The sequence below is a fragment of the Bombus flavifrons genome, chromosome 3 (genome assembly GCF_040668555.2).
Source record: "Bombus flavifrons isolate JBK064 chromosome 3, iyBomFlav1_principal, whole genome shotgun sequence".
Lineage (NCBI taxonomy): Eukaryota > Metazoa > Arthropoda > Insecta > Hymenoptera > Apidae > Bombus > Bombus flavifrons.
In genome coordinates, this window is record NC_138444.1 from 17,833,071 (window position 1) to 17,848,703 (window position 15,633).

The 15,633-nt window shown below is 37.8% G+C and overlaps 1 protein-coding gene across 3 annotated transcripts in view; it reads right to left on the reverse strand.

Moving 5' to 3' along the window:
- Positions 1 to 15,633, reverse strand: part of LOC138178061 (zwei Ig domain protein zig-8) — a 368,687-nt gene that overhangs the window by 19,618 nt on the left and 333,436 nt on the right. For all 3 annotated transcript variants that reach the window (XM_069109482.1, XM_069109481.1, XM_069109480.1), the window contains one exon: positions 9,077 to 9,216. In XM_069109482.1, coding sequence (XP_068965583.1) covers positions 9,077 to 9,216 — 140 coding nt within the window. The remainder of the gene's footprint in view (positions 1 to 9,076; positions 9,217 to 15,633) is intronic.

Genomic DNA, 15,633 nt, shown 5'->3' on the forward strand with positions numbered 1-15,633 from the left:
TAATTATCTAATTAGCACTGTAGACGCGACTGTTACATTTTAAATCTCAAGAACCGACGTAAATTTGCGTATACCGTTTATAAGTGGGATATTGTATACCTACTTGACGAGGAACATGAAGCTCAGTGTCTGTTCGTCTATTACAATCTACTGACGCACGTGGTGCGTCGATCCAGTCGTGTAACATCGTAGTACTACTGTTGCAATTTTGATCTCAGAAATTGTATATATTATCTACACGTTTCGATTTACGTAACGCGTGTTCCGACGAAACGATCTGGAAAGACAAAGCGTCGCGAATAACTCACGAGCAAGGAAAAGAGACGCGAGGAAACAAAGTGGCCGAAAAGCAGCAACTTACATGCTGCGTCGCACAAATAACAAAGCGTATCGATCACTGGTTCGAGTACCCAGGCTGTAGAAACGCTTCGCTAGAGATACAAGATAAAGGCACTCTTTCTCCACTGCATCGATATCATCCGTCGTAAACGGAGAGACAAGCAACTTACGGAAAAATGGATCGAAGTCGAGAGACAAGGGATGCGCGTATACGCGATGATACAAAGCTTTGCGGATCGTGCGTAAAGCGAAGGATTCAAAGGTCGATCTGGTAAAAAGGGAAATCTAGAGAATCTCGAGTAAAATCGCGACGAAACTGGAAGAACAAGAGGGTGAAAAGGAAGGGAGCGAAGAAAAAGCGCGGCACAGTCGAAAGGAGAAGACTCGGCGAGGGAAATGAGTCGGCCTGAATATCTCCGAAGAACTTTTCCATGAATACGCCATGCATGAGCACCGGTGACAGAGGAGGAAGGGGCCAGCCGCATACGAAACACCGTGGCTTCCTCGAGGATCGGAAACCGGAAGAGGGACGAGAAAGGACGGTTGACAAGGGCGAAGCGAACGAACGGGAGAATAAATTTGAAACTTAGCGATACAAAGAGCTCGGGGCCTCGCACTTCACGAATCACAAGTTCTCGGATCTGTCGTCAGAATCGTCCTGTGCTATTTTTTCCCTCAAGCGGTGGTCAGAAAATATCTGCTTGTTATCGTCGTTCCGTTCTTTTGTGGTGAGATAATATCGTACGATGATACCGATATATGTTAACGACAGAAATTAACGGTAAATCGTAAGAAAAGTGAAAAGAATAATAGAGAGTTTCTCCTAACGTAAATCCTGAAGATGAAATACCATTACTACTTCCGAATGTGCAAGGATATATGCTTTAAAAAAGACTCGTTGATTTGTGCAGGCTTAAGTAGAGAGGATGTTTAGACGTGTTCAAATCACGTACTTCTATTTCGTGTGTCTGAGAACAACCATTTGAAGGTGGTTCAACTACATTTTCTTGAGTTATCGCTACTTCCTCTTGGGACTCTGATGGAAGCATATCTACATCTTGCTTTTCAGTTACATGTTGCTCAGGCCAAGGAACTGTCAAATTCGCCAACGGCATTGTATTCGACGTTGTATTATCTGTGAAATTGTAGATGTTTTTGTAAAATATTTTTGCGTGCGTGGTCGACATAAATTAACGTTTAGTTATGTTACAAGAACGCGACGTAGACCACTCTCAAAATGTAATACGTTACGGGTATTCGCGGTAAATTGATAGACACATCTATGACATATACTCTGTTACCGATTACAACCAGTTATCTATCAGTTATCAGTCAGTCGTGCGAATCAATATCAGAGTTATCTATGGTCAATATGTATATTGACCATATACTCAATATAAGTATACTGGCCATATATTCAATATAAGTATACTAACCATATACTCAATATACTTATTAACCATAGATAACTCTGATATTGATTCGCACAACTGATTGATAACTGATAGATAACTGGTTGTAATTGATAGCAGAGTATATGTCATAGATGTCAATATACTTATTGACCATAGATAACTCTGATATTGATTCGCACAACTGATTGATAACTGATAGATAACTGGTTGTAATTGATAGCAGAGTATATGTCATAGATGTCAATATACTTATTGACCATAGATAACTCTGATATTGATTCGCACAACTGATTGATAACTGATAGATAACTGGTTGTAATTGATAGCAGAGTATATGTCATAGATGTCAATATACTTATTGACCATAGATAACTCTGATATTGATTCGCACAACTGATTGATAACTGATAGATAACTGGTTGTAATTGATAGCAGAGTAAATGCCATAGATGTCAATATACTTATTGACCATAGATAACTCTGATATTAATTCGCACGACTGACTGATAGCTGATGGATAACTGGTTGTAATTGATAGCAGAGTATATGTCATAGATGCGTCTATCAATTTATCGCGAATACCCGTAACGTATTACATTTTGAGGGTGATAATTTTAAATGTATTGACTACATATACCATATGGTCAATATACTTATATTGAGTATATAGTCAATATACTTATCAGAGTTATCCATATGGTATATGGTCAATATACTTATTGACCATAGATAACTCTGATATTGATTCGCACGACTGACTGATAACTGATGGATAACTGGTTGTAATTGATAACAGAGTATATGTCATAGATGCGTCTATCAATTTACCGCGAATACCCGTAACGTATTACATTTTGAGGGTGATAATTTTAAATGTATTGACTACATATACCATATGGTCAATATACTTATATTGAGTATATAATCAATATACTTATCAGAGTTATCCATATGGTATATGGTCAATATACTTATTGACCATAGATAACTCTGATATTAATTCGCACAACTGATTGATAACTGATAGATAACTGGTTGTAATTGATAGCAGAGTATATGTCATAGATGTCAATATATTTATTGACCATAGATAACTCTGATATCGATTCGCACGACTGTCTGATAACAGATAGATAACTGGTTGTAATTGATTTCCTTACGATCGCATCCGTTTATACTGGTCGGGGGAGAGTCGGAAAATTCAAATTCTTCTATGTTCCACGGTTGCAGGTAGCGGCGACATTGTTTTGCCCGGAGTTTATTTATTCTTACATTACGTGTATCCTAACGATATTGATACTCCGAGGCAAAACAACAACATGATTTGAATTGTCCTCTAGCTCGTGTGCCGCTACAGATTTATTAAACAGGGAGCAAGAAACGATTACGCTATGAGTAGAATATACAAATCGTACTCGCGTTGATGTAATTGCAAAAGAAGAAGCAAAGAATCATGATGATTTTAACACACGACGATTATAGATATAGAAACAATATCGAAGTTGCTGGTCCATCGAATCAAGAAAATTCTCATAGTGCAACAAGTTGACGTATTGTTTGTAGTTTATGTAATATCTTTATACGCACGTATACTCTTGCAACTTTTATCAGCTAATTACAAAGTGAGTTCAATTTATATCGTTGAGGTTGACTGATAGAAGAACGGGTGGATGAATTTGTAATAGAAAAATATATTTAAATAAATAAAGGTATAAATATAATGTATAACTTTATGCTGTTACAAATCCTTACTTTCTTAGTGTCATAATACAATGGAAAAATAGGGTGCACGTTCATATATTTATAGCAAAAGAACATTACTAAAAATGTTAACCTTACAGCTTTAGCTAAAGGCCACAAGGAACATAAACAGAAATCTATTTATTAATTCCTTTGTTCCTAGACCTTGTAACCTAAAATGTAATTTATATTCAAGGGCACAATTATACGGACCTCTCCTTATTTAGAATATTTTTGTTTCACTAAATTCTATTCTCTTCGTAACAGCAGTCTCCAGATCGCGAATATACATGAATAAAGATGTAGAGTTTTTTTTTCAAGTAATTACTTCAACATATATGGTGGTAAAAAGGTTAATATCTTATTCACAGTTCATAAACGCGAATGTTTACGAAACCCAGAAAGAAATACCTAATCTTTCCCACTGTTTCTACCACTTTTTTTATTGTTACTTTCCTTGTAAATTAAAAATTTCCACGAAATCCTCGACGATCGTATCTCGAAGCAGCATAGAGATATCCTCGCGAGGATACACATGGCGATCTTCGTCCTATTCCTCGATCGTGAAACTCCGTTTCGCAAAACAATTACTCGCCGAAGCAGCTTCGCAAGAAGAAGCGGGGACTTCTTGAAAAGTCCAAGTCGGCGGTATAAACGATGAACGAGGAGTGGAACGGAAATTGCACGACAGAGCTCGATCGGAAGTTGTTCGGTTGCATCGGCGAGTGGCTTTCCGGTCCGGCGTGCTTAACAGCAGACGGTAGACTATTTTCTTGCAGCGGCAGTTCCCCGTTGGATGACATGGTCGGTTATGTAAATGTCTCGAGGGAAATGAAAATCGAGATGAAACGGGTATCCGCGAACAGCAATCGAGCGAGCCGTCATTGGCAGACTCTTCATGAGCCCCCGTGTCGTGTTTCTCAACTTCTTCGATTACTCATCCGTATTCCACGGGCTTGGATTTCATAAACGGCACGAAAACGACGTGGGGTAAGAGAGAATGGAACGAAAAGGAAAAGGAAAGAAGAATAATAGACAGCGACGTCGTTGAGAAGCCATAGAGAATGAATTATCGACCGTGCACAAGCTTGGAAAATTCTATCGGTAGCGCGCGAGAGGTGGCTATAATCTTTCGTTCCCCTTCGAGCCTCCCAAACACCGTTATCAGTGAGAAACAGAGGCCCCGGCGTTCGCTCTAACCGAGACACACACCCGATAGATCACCTGCTCGATAAACTGCTAAACAAACGTGCTGTATATTATAGTTGTGCTTCTAACCTTCCATTTACTATCTTCGATGGATGCGTCGCTTTCACAGGATGTCGCAGTAATCATAGTGCAATTGACAAGGACACGATTCCTAGGTGAAAAAATAAATCGAGAGTAGAGGATATAATTTCTTTCGTACGATACTTCCTTGTCGACGTATGTGCTTTCCCGTATAATTTTCTTCGATATTGCTGAAATGCTTGAAATATCGTTTCATAGCTTCTTCGCAATTATGCGTAATATTTACGATAAATGATTGGCTTCGGACGTGTGTGGTTGAATCGAAGATCGTTTCGGATAAAAGTGTCGTATGAAATCGATGAAAATATTGGAAGCAAGTATGAGGATTCATAAAGAAGAATTATAGAATTTGCTCACGATCGGAAAATAAAAACTTTAGGTCGAAACATCGTTTTAAAATTTTTATGATCCACGAGCCATTAACTCAAAACTCTTAAGTAAGAGCTTTGATTAGTAACGTCATAAATACGCCGTCAGTTACGAAATTACAAAGTTTCTTAAAACCAAAGTCCCCGTTGCAGGTGGAGACACGCCTACCCTCCACGTACAGTTTCCAGGATACTGAAGTTTAATATGAGTAAGAGGAAAAAGAAGATGAGAGAGGAAAAAGGACAGATGGTCCCTCTAGAAAATTGGACGCAGTCCAGAGGAAACGCTGAACAAGAGGAAAATGTAACGCAATATACAATGTAATGAATGGTACACCCAGTGTGTCGTTAAAATAATGTACACTCTTAACCCGTATCTCTTTTATAAATACGGTAACGCAACCTAGATATCTCGATTAGCAACTTTCTTACATTTTTATTATATATGCATGTCGGAGATGAAAGGACATCGGCGCTTTTCTTTTGCAATTTTTGGGAAGATTCCCAATACTTTAGTCCAGAGTATTTATTATAGCTGTACTTAAATGATAAAACTTAGAGGTAGTTGTTATGATTCAATCCGATTATGTTTGCCCGAGATTTGTGACAGTGGGCTTGGGCTCGAGGTGACACGACTGGTCGCCGAACGTAGCCACGGTCACGGGATGAACGTTTTTACCTAACAGAGAAGTGCCAATATCGTGGGACACACGTTGTATTAACAATCAAACCCCGGGCAGGAGCAATGTCAGCTCTACGCGGGTCTGCCCAGCAACGGCGGCTGGAATTTTGTTGATATTCCCGGCCAATATGCAACGAACGAACGCGATCGTAAGGAGAGAAAAATTTCCACCAGTCTTTTATTCTTGAGATCACCTTGGAGAGTTTGCACATCGTCTTTACGCGCAGTATTATACCGAGCGTCACAGTAAACGTTACTTTGTGCTTCAAAATATATTCTACGTTTAACAAGAGTTACCCCGTTCACTGTGGATTCGTTATTGAACCTAAGAACATTGTCTTTAATATCTCGAGTGTCTAATCACCACGGTTATTTGTCAAACTCTGTAAAAATCAATACTTATACCAGTAAATATAATCTCTATTGCACAACAATGATGGCTAGACCGAATGAGGATTCGTTACACGCCCCTAACCCGACATATATATGAAAATAATTTTTGACATTGCTGTAAATATGTTGATTATCAGCTTCGTCACATTTTTATAATTAATATGTGAACAATTCTCAGCGATTTCTTGTCTTTCTGCGATTAAAATTCAAAGGCAGCATTATTCGTTCGAAAAATGGAATTCAGAACTTTAAATAGAACGCTGTCAACGATTTCAAAATGTTTGTTCTGCGAACTATGAGAATTTAATTATATAAAAAGGCTGTTTCAATGTAAGGTCGAAAAGCACAAAGAATTCGTAAGCAACAATAGCGAAACGAAACATTGGTATCGAACAGTAGCTTGTCTCGCGTTAGATTAAGCTCTGCAGTCTGGCTGACTGTACAAGTATCTGACAAGTATCGAGCAAGTATCTGCCTGAAAACCTTCAATTACTACGTTCCAACCAATTAAACCGAAACATTTTCAGCGATTGTAAAAGTATAATACTACATACTTATTATATGCCTTGTATGCCTGGGAAAGTCGAATAATTTGTTAATTAATATCTAAAGTTTTATCATTCGAGTCTTTGTTGCGTTGATTTGATCTGTTCGTTTGTGCGAAAAGAACCAAATTTATGAATTCTAGAAATAATAAAATTTTTCTATTTCAGACAAATGGAACGCTTTTAATTATAACAGAATCCTCTGACAACTTGTGCAAGATAAAAATCATCTATCTGCTGGATATCTGCTATCTAAAATCGATATCAAGATTCTAATTCCAAATATTTAATTTCAATTTAATTTCAAAATCTATCATTTTCGTTTAAAATTTACACACCGCAATCCGTGCTCCTCAGCTTTTCTAAATTTTCCACAAAGAACGAACAAGTAAAAGAATTATGTGTAATTCTGTTTTGTATAAATTCACGCGGCTGTAAACGAATTTACAAATCCACGTGGAAATACCGCATAATTTCTGGTTCGCGTGTTTTTGTTCTGTTTATTTATGCGACATAATATTAAACGCGGAATATGCGTGGTCGTTGCGCATAATTTTCGGCTATGCCGCGTAACTCACTTTGACGTGTATTCAAAGTTGTCCGCAAAAGACACACAGAACCGTTCGACGCGTCTAATGCACAAGGCCAGTTTATTTCAAACAACCGCCAGTTCATTTCCAACATCCCGTCCTAATATTCGTTTTTGAAATCTCGCGAACGAAGACAAATAGTTTGACGTCGAAACGTCGACAATAACAGCTTTTCAGTTTTAACACTGCACTTTCAGTTTAACGCTAACAGTTTTTCTTTTTTTTTTTTTAGATACAAAATTTAATTCCTCCTATTGTAAAAATTATTGTAATTATTCGAATTTAAAAGTTCTCATTATTCTCTTGTATCGTATAACTGGAATTTTTGACATTTTCATCGCCGATGTTAAACTATGTGCAAGACAATTTGCTTTTGTAAATGTTCTTCAAAAGTAGAAATCTTAAAAAATGTAAAAACATGGATATACGAATAAAATAGTTATATTGAATTTGAAAAGATTATTTCAAAATAGGAATTAAATTATTTAATCTATCGTAATGATGAAATTAGAAGCTTAATTATAATATAGAACAGTATATTGACGTTTATTAGCGACCATAATGGTGCAATACTTGTTAAAACGAATGCATCCTTCCCATATTTATATTTTACGATTAAACTTTGGAATTTTAATCACTTTATAATGACTTCGTGTCATACACTGGTTGATTGTGTCGTTAATCACTTTGCTTCACTACTGTCATTCGGAATAGCGACATTTCACTAATACATCATGGTTAAATCTTCATTTCTGTCGACATTATGATTGATTGTGAAAAACTGCCTTAATGCTTCTGAATTCTGTACCTGTGTAATCGTACAAAATGAAGTATATGAATGTTATTTAACGGTAATAAGCTTGTACAATGTACAATTAGAAAAGAGATCGAAATATCGTTAGTCGTCCTTATCTTTTATCCAATTCAGGAATTAAATAATTCGAAGATCAACAATTCTTTGAACGGTCGAGTAATTTTATCAATTTTTGACACCTATAGCTATCGATTTAATTATTAGATATTCGTCTATAAAAATAATGAAATTTACGGTACATGACCAAAACAGCGAAGGAATTATAAAATAATGAAATTGCATTCCGCGAGAAATAAGTAAGTATCAAAGTATTCACGGGTATATTTTATAAATTTTAAATTATCTTTCCGCACAGGAAATATTCGAATTTCAATAATATTAACATATCCGGGTGTTCGAAGGATATCTGCAAATTTTCCCAACAGTTTACAAACTTTCGCTCTCAACGAACCAAATTATCATAATGGTTGCCATTCTTATACACATCTGCTACTGAAATATTGACTATACAAATACGTATTTACATTTTCGACAGCTCACGCATCACGCACACACGTTTGCGAAAATGCTTAAACACCTACAGAAACATTTCACGAATATATATTGTAATTTCATAAATACGTGTAAATTATTTTATCAAATTTTTTAATGAGAGAATGTATATATTTCATAATGTTCGGAAAACAGAAAGTAGAGAAAATTAATGAAATTATTATGCATAACGTCGGGGTGAATCAAGTGCTTCGACGCTAAAGTATCAAAAGCTGGAGTTAACCAATTTGAGAGAGGATCAAGAGAATTTGTATTAAGACTAAAAAAAAAGAAGGCGATAGAAAGTGGTATGCAATAGCGAATACAATGGTTTGAAAGTAATCGAATGTTGGCCAGAAACAAACGTACCGTTTAATACGTGGACGGAGACCGTGGTAGCTGCCGCGACATCCGCCAAAGCGCAACTGTAATTCCCGCTGTCTTTTTTATTCGCGTTGGCAATGTAGAGCCTGGATATCGCGCCGCTGGCGCCCATGTCAGTCTTCACGCTGAAACAGAAAGCAGAAACGATCTCACATAGCAACGAAAACCACAAAGTCGATGTGGTTTCATCGTTTAACGAAAAGCAGACGCGAATGGCTTCTTCCAGCTTGGTTGCTCTTTGCTGGCTTTTCAGGCAAACACGGAAAATGACCAGAGGTAAAGGAGTTTGCTTTGAGCGGAGAATAAGAAGGTAAGGACGAGCGAAGAGGAAACGGAAAGGTCGAGGAAGAAACGGAAAGACGGCGGGGCTCGAGGGCGGATAAAACCTGTGAAGAATGGTGGCTGGATGGATTGTTATTCTACTCCTGGGTCGTTGACCCGTTCCAGAGAATCGTCGTGGAATACATTCAATCTCCGCTCGTGGCTTTGAAGCCTGAGAACTTTGACTAGATTTCGTCGTTGATATCCTGTGCTTATGATGGAAAAAGAGACGATAATGGCAAGAAGGTTAGTTGTTCATCGGTCACGATATTCGTATTTTAATGGACAAATATTCCTGGCCGATCGTACATCATTTTATTTACAGTAATTGGAAAAAGTACATGCGCACTGTTGTATTTATTATGGTATTTGCAGAGTAATTAATCAGAACCAAGTGAAAAACCTCATTGAAACACGATCCATGCAGAAAACCAACCTCGCAACGATAATGCGTAGCTGTAATAATATTTACTAAGGGAATAAAATCATTTCCAGGTTTTTCGTTCGTAATTTTATAATCAAAGCCCTGGGAAAAAGTGTACTAGAAAATACGTGTTACAAAAAGAATGTATTGTTATGTATTATTCCAAAGCTGATGGGTATATACGATACGTCAATAAAGTTGGTCGATATAGCTATAACAGAAGGAAATTCAACAGCCCCAAATCCACTGGAAGAAACCCAACGGAACGATACCAATCAGAAATGTTTCCGCAATTTTGTTACACAATGAAGCCAATAAAATCATAGTCAGAGTTATCGAGAGTTTTCGAACAGCTGAATTTACCATGTTCTGTCTTTTCTTAAAATCTCCAAGTAGTCCTCTTGTTCGTTGGAAAAATCGTTGATTTTTCTTTGGCGTGCAGAGAAAAGAGAGAAGGGCAAGAAGAGAGTGTAAATCAAGTTGCACCCTTGGTGAAGCGTCTGCTCGTGACAGATCGACCGTTCTTCCAGAGTTCCGTTACCCTCGCCGAAGATGTGGAATGGAACAGTCGCGGACCATATTACGCGCCCTTAAAATACCGTAGCCTATCCAACAGGAAACACTTTCGTTCGATTTACGGGACGCACCGACTGGTAATGACGTAAACGAATTTACGAGTATATTTGAAATAGCGACGAGAAAACACTCGAGGAATTTTCTGTTATCGCGCGTTCTCTTAAGCGGCGACAATGTTCAATCACAGTATGGAAAAACGATCTATCCGCACGACGAATCAATTTTATTCTCAGCGATAAATAAAGAAGATTTTTATAAAAACTTTCTTCCAAATTCTTTTCCTCGATTAGCATTCAAACACTCTTATAGAGAGTGGCATAGAAAAATTGTCGACTATGTAGAATTTCCATATTATCATAAATTCGAGAAATGATTATTATCGTTGAGGTTATTAGATGTATGAACAGAGAAACGCGTGGATAAATTGTAAGGTAGAAAATATATTTCCATACAGAAGCGTAAGTACAAGTAGGAATATAATTTGTTAGCAGTGTTAGCCTATAACTGAAAACCCCGATGCCAACGTCGCCTGTCTACTGTTTATGGTCTGTCTTCGCCCCAGTCTTTTGTCTATACGCTGTCGATGGCTTCGGTGCTTGAGAAAACTAAAAAGACCAGATGTAGAGTTTTCTTAGAAGTGGTGACCACTTCAACAATTATTATTATTATTATTATTATGTAGCGGCACATGCATCATAGGACGTTCCGAATCGAGGATGCTCCATGTCGTTGTTTCGTCACAGGGGATTAACACAGTTACGACGCACAAAATGTAATAAACAAATTCTGGACAAAGCAATATCGTTGCTACGTGCAACCGTCAACCGGAGACAAGTTCAAACCTTCCGGGACCCCCCCCCCCCGCGACCAGTATAAATAGACGACCATGTTCTCCAGACATCAGTCGTCGAGATCATCAGTCGAGGGAATAAGTATAACAAGTCTAGCGAATCAGCATAACAATTAGTTTCAGTATCGAGTATCCTTGTAACGAATAGCATCGAGCGAGCAACGCTTATGATTAACTCTGTATTTTACATTTGAAAAATATCTGTAAATATATTTGACGAAATCAACTGGTCTCGTTATTAAGTTAACGTTAGAACTACCGATAGTTAACACGAAGCTATTCCTACCAAAACCAGTAAAAATGATTGGACTTTAAAAAATACGTAATAATAGAATATATTTATATTTATCGATTTATTACTTTCTTACAAAAGAAATTCCATGTTACGTAGTACATTTTTGGTATTATTAATCCATCTGGGTCCATGATCGATCTAAACGAGGGTTGACACATTTATAAAATTGTAGAACCAGTCATTTTCACTGGTGTGGTAGTTCTAATGTTAACCAACACGTCTCACCGCTCATCACAATTATTATTGTATCATAATACCTATAAATTATATCATCGTTACGTCATACGAGTATCTAATTACCGTTATGCCATATCATTATGTTATTATTCTTATGTTATAGTTAGCGAATGTAGATATTTCTATGAAGGCCTAGATACATAGATTCAGCGTTTGATACGTAGCGTTGACCTACGTAGACGTGGAAGATCTAGATATTGCCTCCCTCGGGCAATTAATTCTAGATCCAGAGATTCAATATCTAAATGGTCTAGATCTTGCATTAAGCAGGTACCAAGATAATCTAAACGAGATCTAGAGACGTTATATGTCCAGCATCGAAATTTTCAACTAAAAAAATTGCTTGCAAACTAAATTTTTCATACGGCAGAGAGCAACAATCGATGAGTCGAAAACAAATAATGTTATTTGGAGCTGCCAATTCTACGTTTGCAAACCTAGTGTCTTTATCGCGTACAATTTCACTTTATTTTATCAATTTATTTGAAAAACAAACATTCAATTACGACTGTCTATGAAATTGATGAAATTGAATTTTTGCCGAAAAACTTTTTCACAACTCGGCGAGGACAGTAACCATATTTTCGAAATAAAATCAATCGAATGCCGGCAAAATATTTTTTCTGTTACGCGGGCGAATTCATAAATGTCGAATGAAAAGTTACAGAGAGCTCAATTAGCGTATTGTTCGTTGCGTTTTGTCTCAATAGAGTCGTTTCATCGTAGTCGATTTGTAGAACAAGAAACGAAATTAACAATGTGACTTATACGCGTCCATACAGTAGAATGCAAAACTATTACGTCTATGCGTAGATTCATAAATTCTTTTATTTCTGAATTTCTGTGCGCGTAACACAGTTTTTAATTTACTTGCTTCCTGTAACTAAAATATTTTATACACGCTATTTTACATAGGTAATGTATCTACATGTATTACATGCCTCAAGAAACTTCGAAATATCGTTATCGAAATATTTAATAATACGAACTTTACGAAAATTTCATGAATTATCTATATAAAATATTTTACTGCGGACATACATATGTACACGTATGTCTTATATTTCGAAGTGAAAGTAAAATTATTTTCATAGTGAAAGTTCCGAACGAGATATTTTCTTTCCACCGTGAAAATTCTAAATGAAAGATATTCCCTTTCGCAGACTATTCTTTTCACAGGTTCAGGAAGCTTTAGTTAGCCGAGCAATCCAAATTTAATATTGCACGTCGTTTTTCTTCGTGCCAGTTCCTTGACGGAGGTTATAACCGTGATACGCAATATACCGACGTTTGTGAAACACTTGGGCACTTAGATTTAGGGTTATATACCTCTGAAGATGGCTAGGGCAAGTGTTGTTACTCTCTTTCGATTATTTGCTCGAGAACTTCTCCGAGAGCTACCTTAAGTACGCCGAAATATTGCTTCCTCCGGCTAACTCGTATTTTCGAAAATGTCCGCGACGATGAATCAGCGTTTATTTTACATTCGGTTATCTCGAATGACCAGTATCATTTATCATTGCTATATCATTCCATTGCATAAAAGAAATACTTGCTTCTTAGTTGCTTGGATTCGTCTAGTTATCTCTTAGCTGATGTGCAACAAAATTACAAGATTATACGTAAGACGATCAAAGTTGAGCTGAAAAACTTACTTAAAATTAACAAAGACATGACAAGACTCTTGCAGATGCCAATTTCACTGCGAGTCCACCAGTCCGTTTAATTTCATTTCCACTTACGATTACGTAATCGCAACTTACCAGAAATAAGGAAGTATCCGGATACTGCGGATTTTGTTATTACCACCTAATGACGCAAATCACTTAATTGCCAACCCAATATTTTAATCAAACACGCGACGCGACTGGAATCAGATCGGGATTTTCTCCCCCATTGCACGGTTGTAATGATCGAACAGGAAGATCGCAAAGGCTGGATTTCAGGAAGACGGAAGGGAAAGCAACGAGCAAGAGTAACGATAACGGGGTGGCAACAAGTGCTCTTAACGCCCTAACGGTTTCCCCCGCGGTGGTTCTTGAGGGACGTTGCCGATACGCCTCAAAGGTCTCGTGATACTCCTTAGGCGAGCCGGTTCCAACCGAGGAAACGGTTATGGGGCTAAAAGGAAGTTGCAGGATGGCGTCCGAATGAATTTTTAAACCGGCCCGATGCGGAGGAATGCGCGGCAACAGTCTCGTTTCCCGAGTTTCGCTCTCCACCCTTTCTTGCACCCGAACCACCATTCTTTTCCTTTTGCGGTAGCTGTTATCCTCCCTTTTCTCCGATCTCTTTAACCTGCCTTCTTTAAATTCCGTTCCTCTCTGTCCGGTGTCGCGGAAAAATTCGCTGCAATTCCTGCTTGGTCGCTCACCCTTCTCCCTTTTTTCATCCCTTCGGCTTTCTCACACTTTATTAAACGATCGGGTGATGTAATTAGTTGGAATACGATGTTATATGTATTAGTGTAGTATCGGATGAAAACCCTGAGTAATTAACACCTTATCGACTGGCAGCTCAGGCGCGGATTCTCCCTGGCAGATTCTCTGTTTCGGTTTAGACTCTCCAATACCATTCTTTTCGTTCATCGCGAACGGTAAGTTCTTCAAATTGGTATAAAACTGTGGGAGCTTACAAAGCAACGCAACTGACGCAACTGAGCAAGGTACCTTAGTACTAAATAACAAATTACTGTTCAAATAATGAGAAAGATGATGAGCAATGATAATAATGATAATAATGATAATAATGAGAAAGACAAGAAGCCGATTAGTAGACTATCGATCGGTAAGCATCGGCGACAAAACACCGATTAATCGGCTATCGGTCGGTAAAGTGTTAAGAAGGTCTACTTGACCATGGGATATGTGCGTGCCAAGTATACAGTGGACACAACCTAACAAATACGAAGAAGGTACCCCGCTGGGGGTAGCCACCCACATGATAATCAAACAGCCAAAAAATTCTACCAAATGTCCAAATCGGACAAATTGTGAATGTAAACAACTAAATAAATAAATAAAAAAAAAATTGAGGTCTACTTGACCATGGGATATGTGCGAGCCAGGTATACCGGAGCCAAAGTATAAAAGGTAGTTGTGAGTGAGTTCGAGAGCTCTTTAGTGTTGCCAGCGTGGTCAGAGAGTGTTGACCGCGTTGGGGGTGGTGTTGTCAGCGTTGTCAAGCAGTGTGGTCTCGTCACATTGTGACGAGAGGAGTTAGTGACGAATGACGACTGCGTGCACATAGACCGACGAAGCATCATACTTGATTTTGTGTTGGCATGAACGATATTGAAATAAATCACACCGTTACCAAACAAACTAGCACGCTATTCTTATTTCCTATATTAGTATCATATACAGGGTGGTACAAGCGAAAAGGGGGTGATTCTACGCGGAAAAAGAAGTCGAAAATATAAAATAAAAATTCTTTTTTAATTTTTCTATCGAGACAATGATCTACAGTGAGATCCGTTATAACGAGACGCGATAAAGTGCACGCGTACCGAGCGAAAATTCAAAGTCGATTTTCTCGAAAACAAAGCCTCGAACGAAAAATTTTTATTCTATATTTTCCACTTCCTTTTTCGCGTAGAATCACCCCCTTTCCGCTTGTACCACCAGTTACCAACCACCCTGTATATCGTAACATATCTTTCGTACAATAGACAAAATACACTGAGAGAATGTTTCTTATAAGAATGGTTCGTGTATACAGTGGCTGACATAACCCCATGGAAAATATTCCAACAATTACCATTTTTATGAATATGTTACGTGCATCGTGCGAAATCTTTCGAAATTTCTTTGCATTGCAACGACATCGACGACAAGATT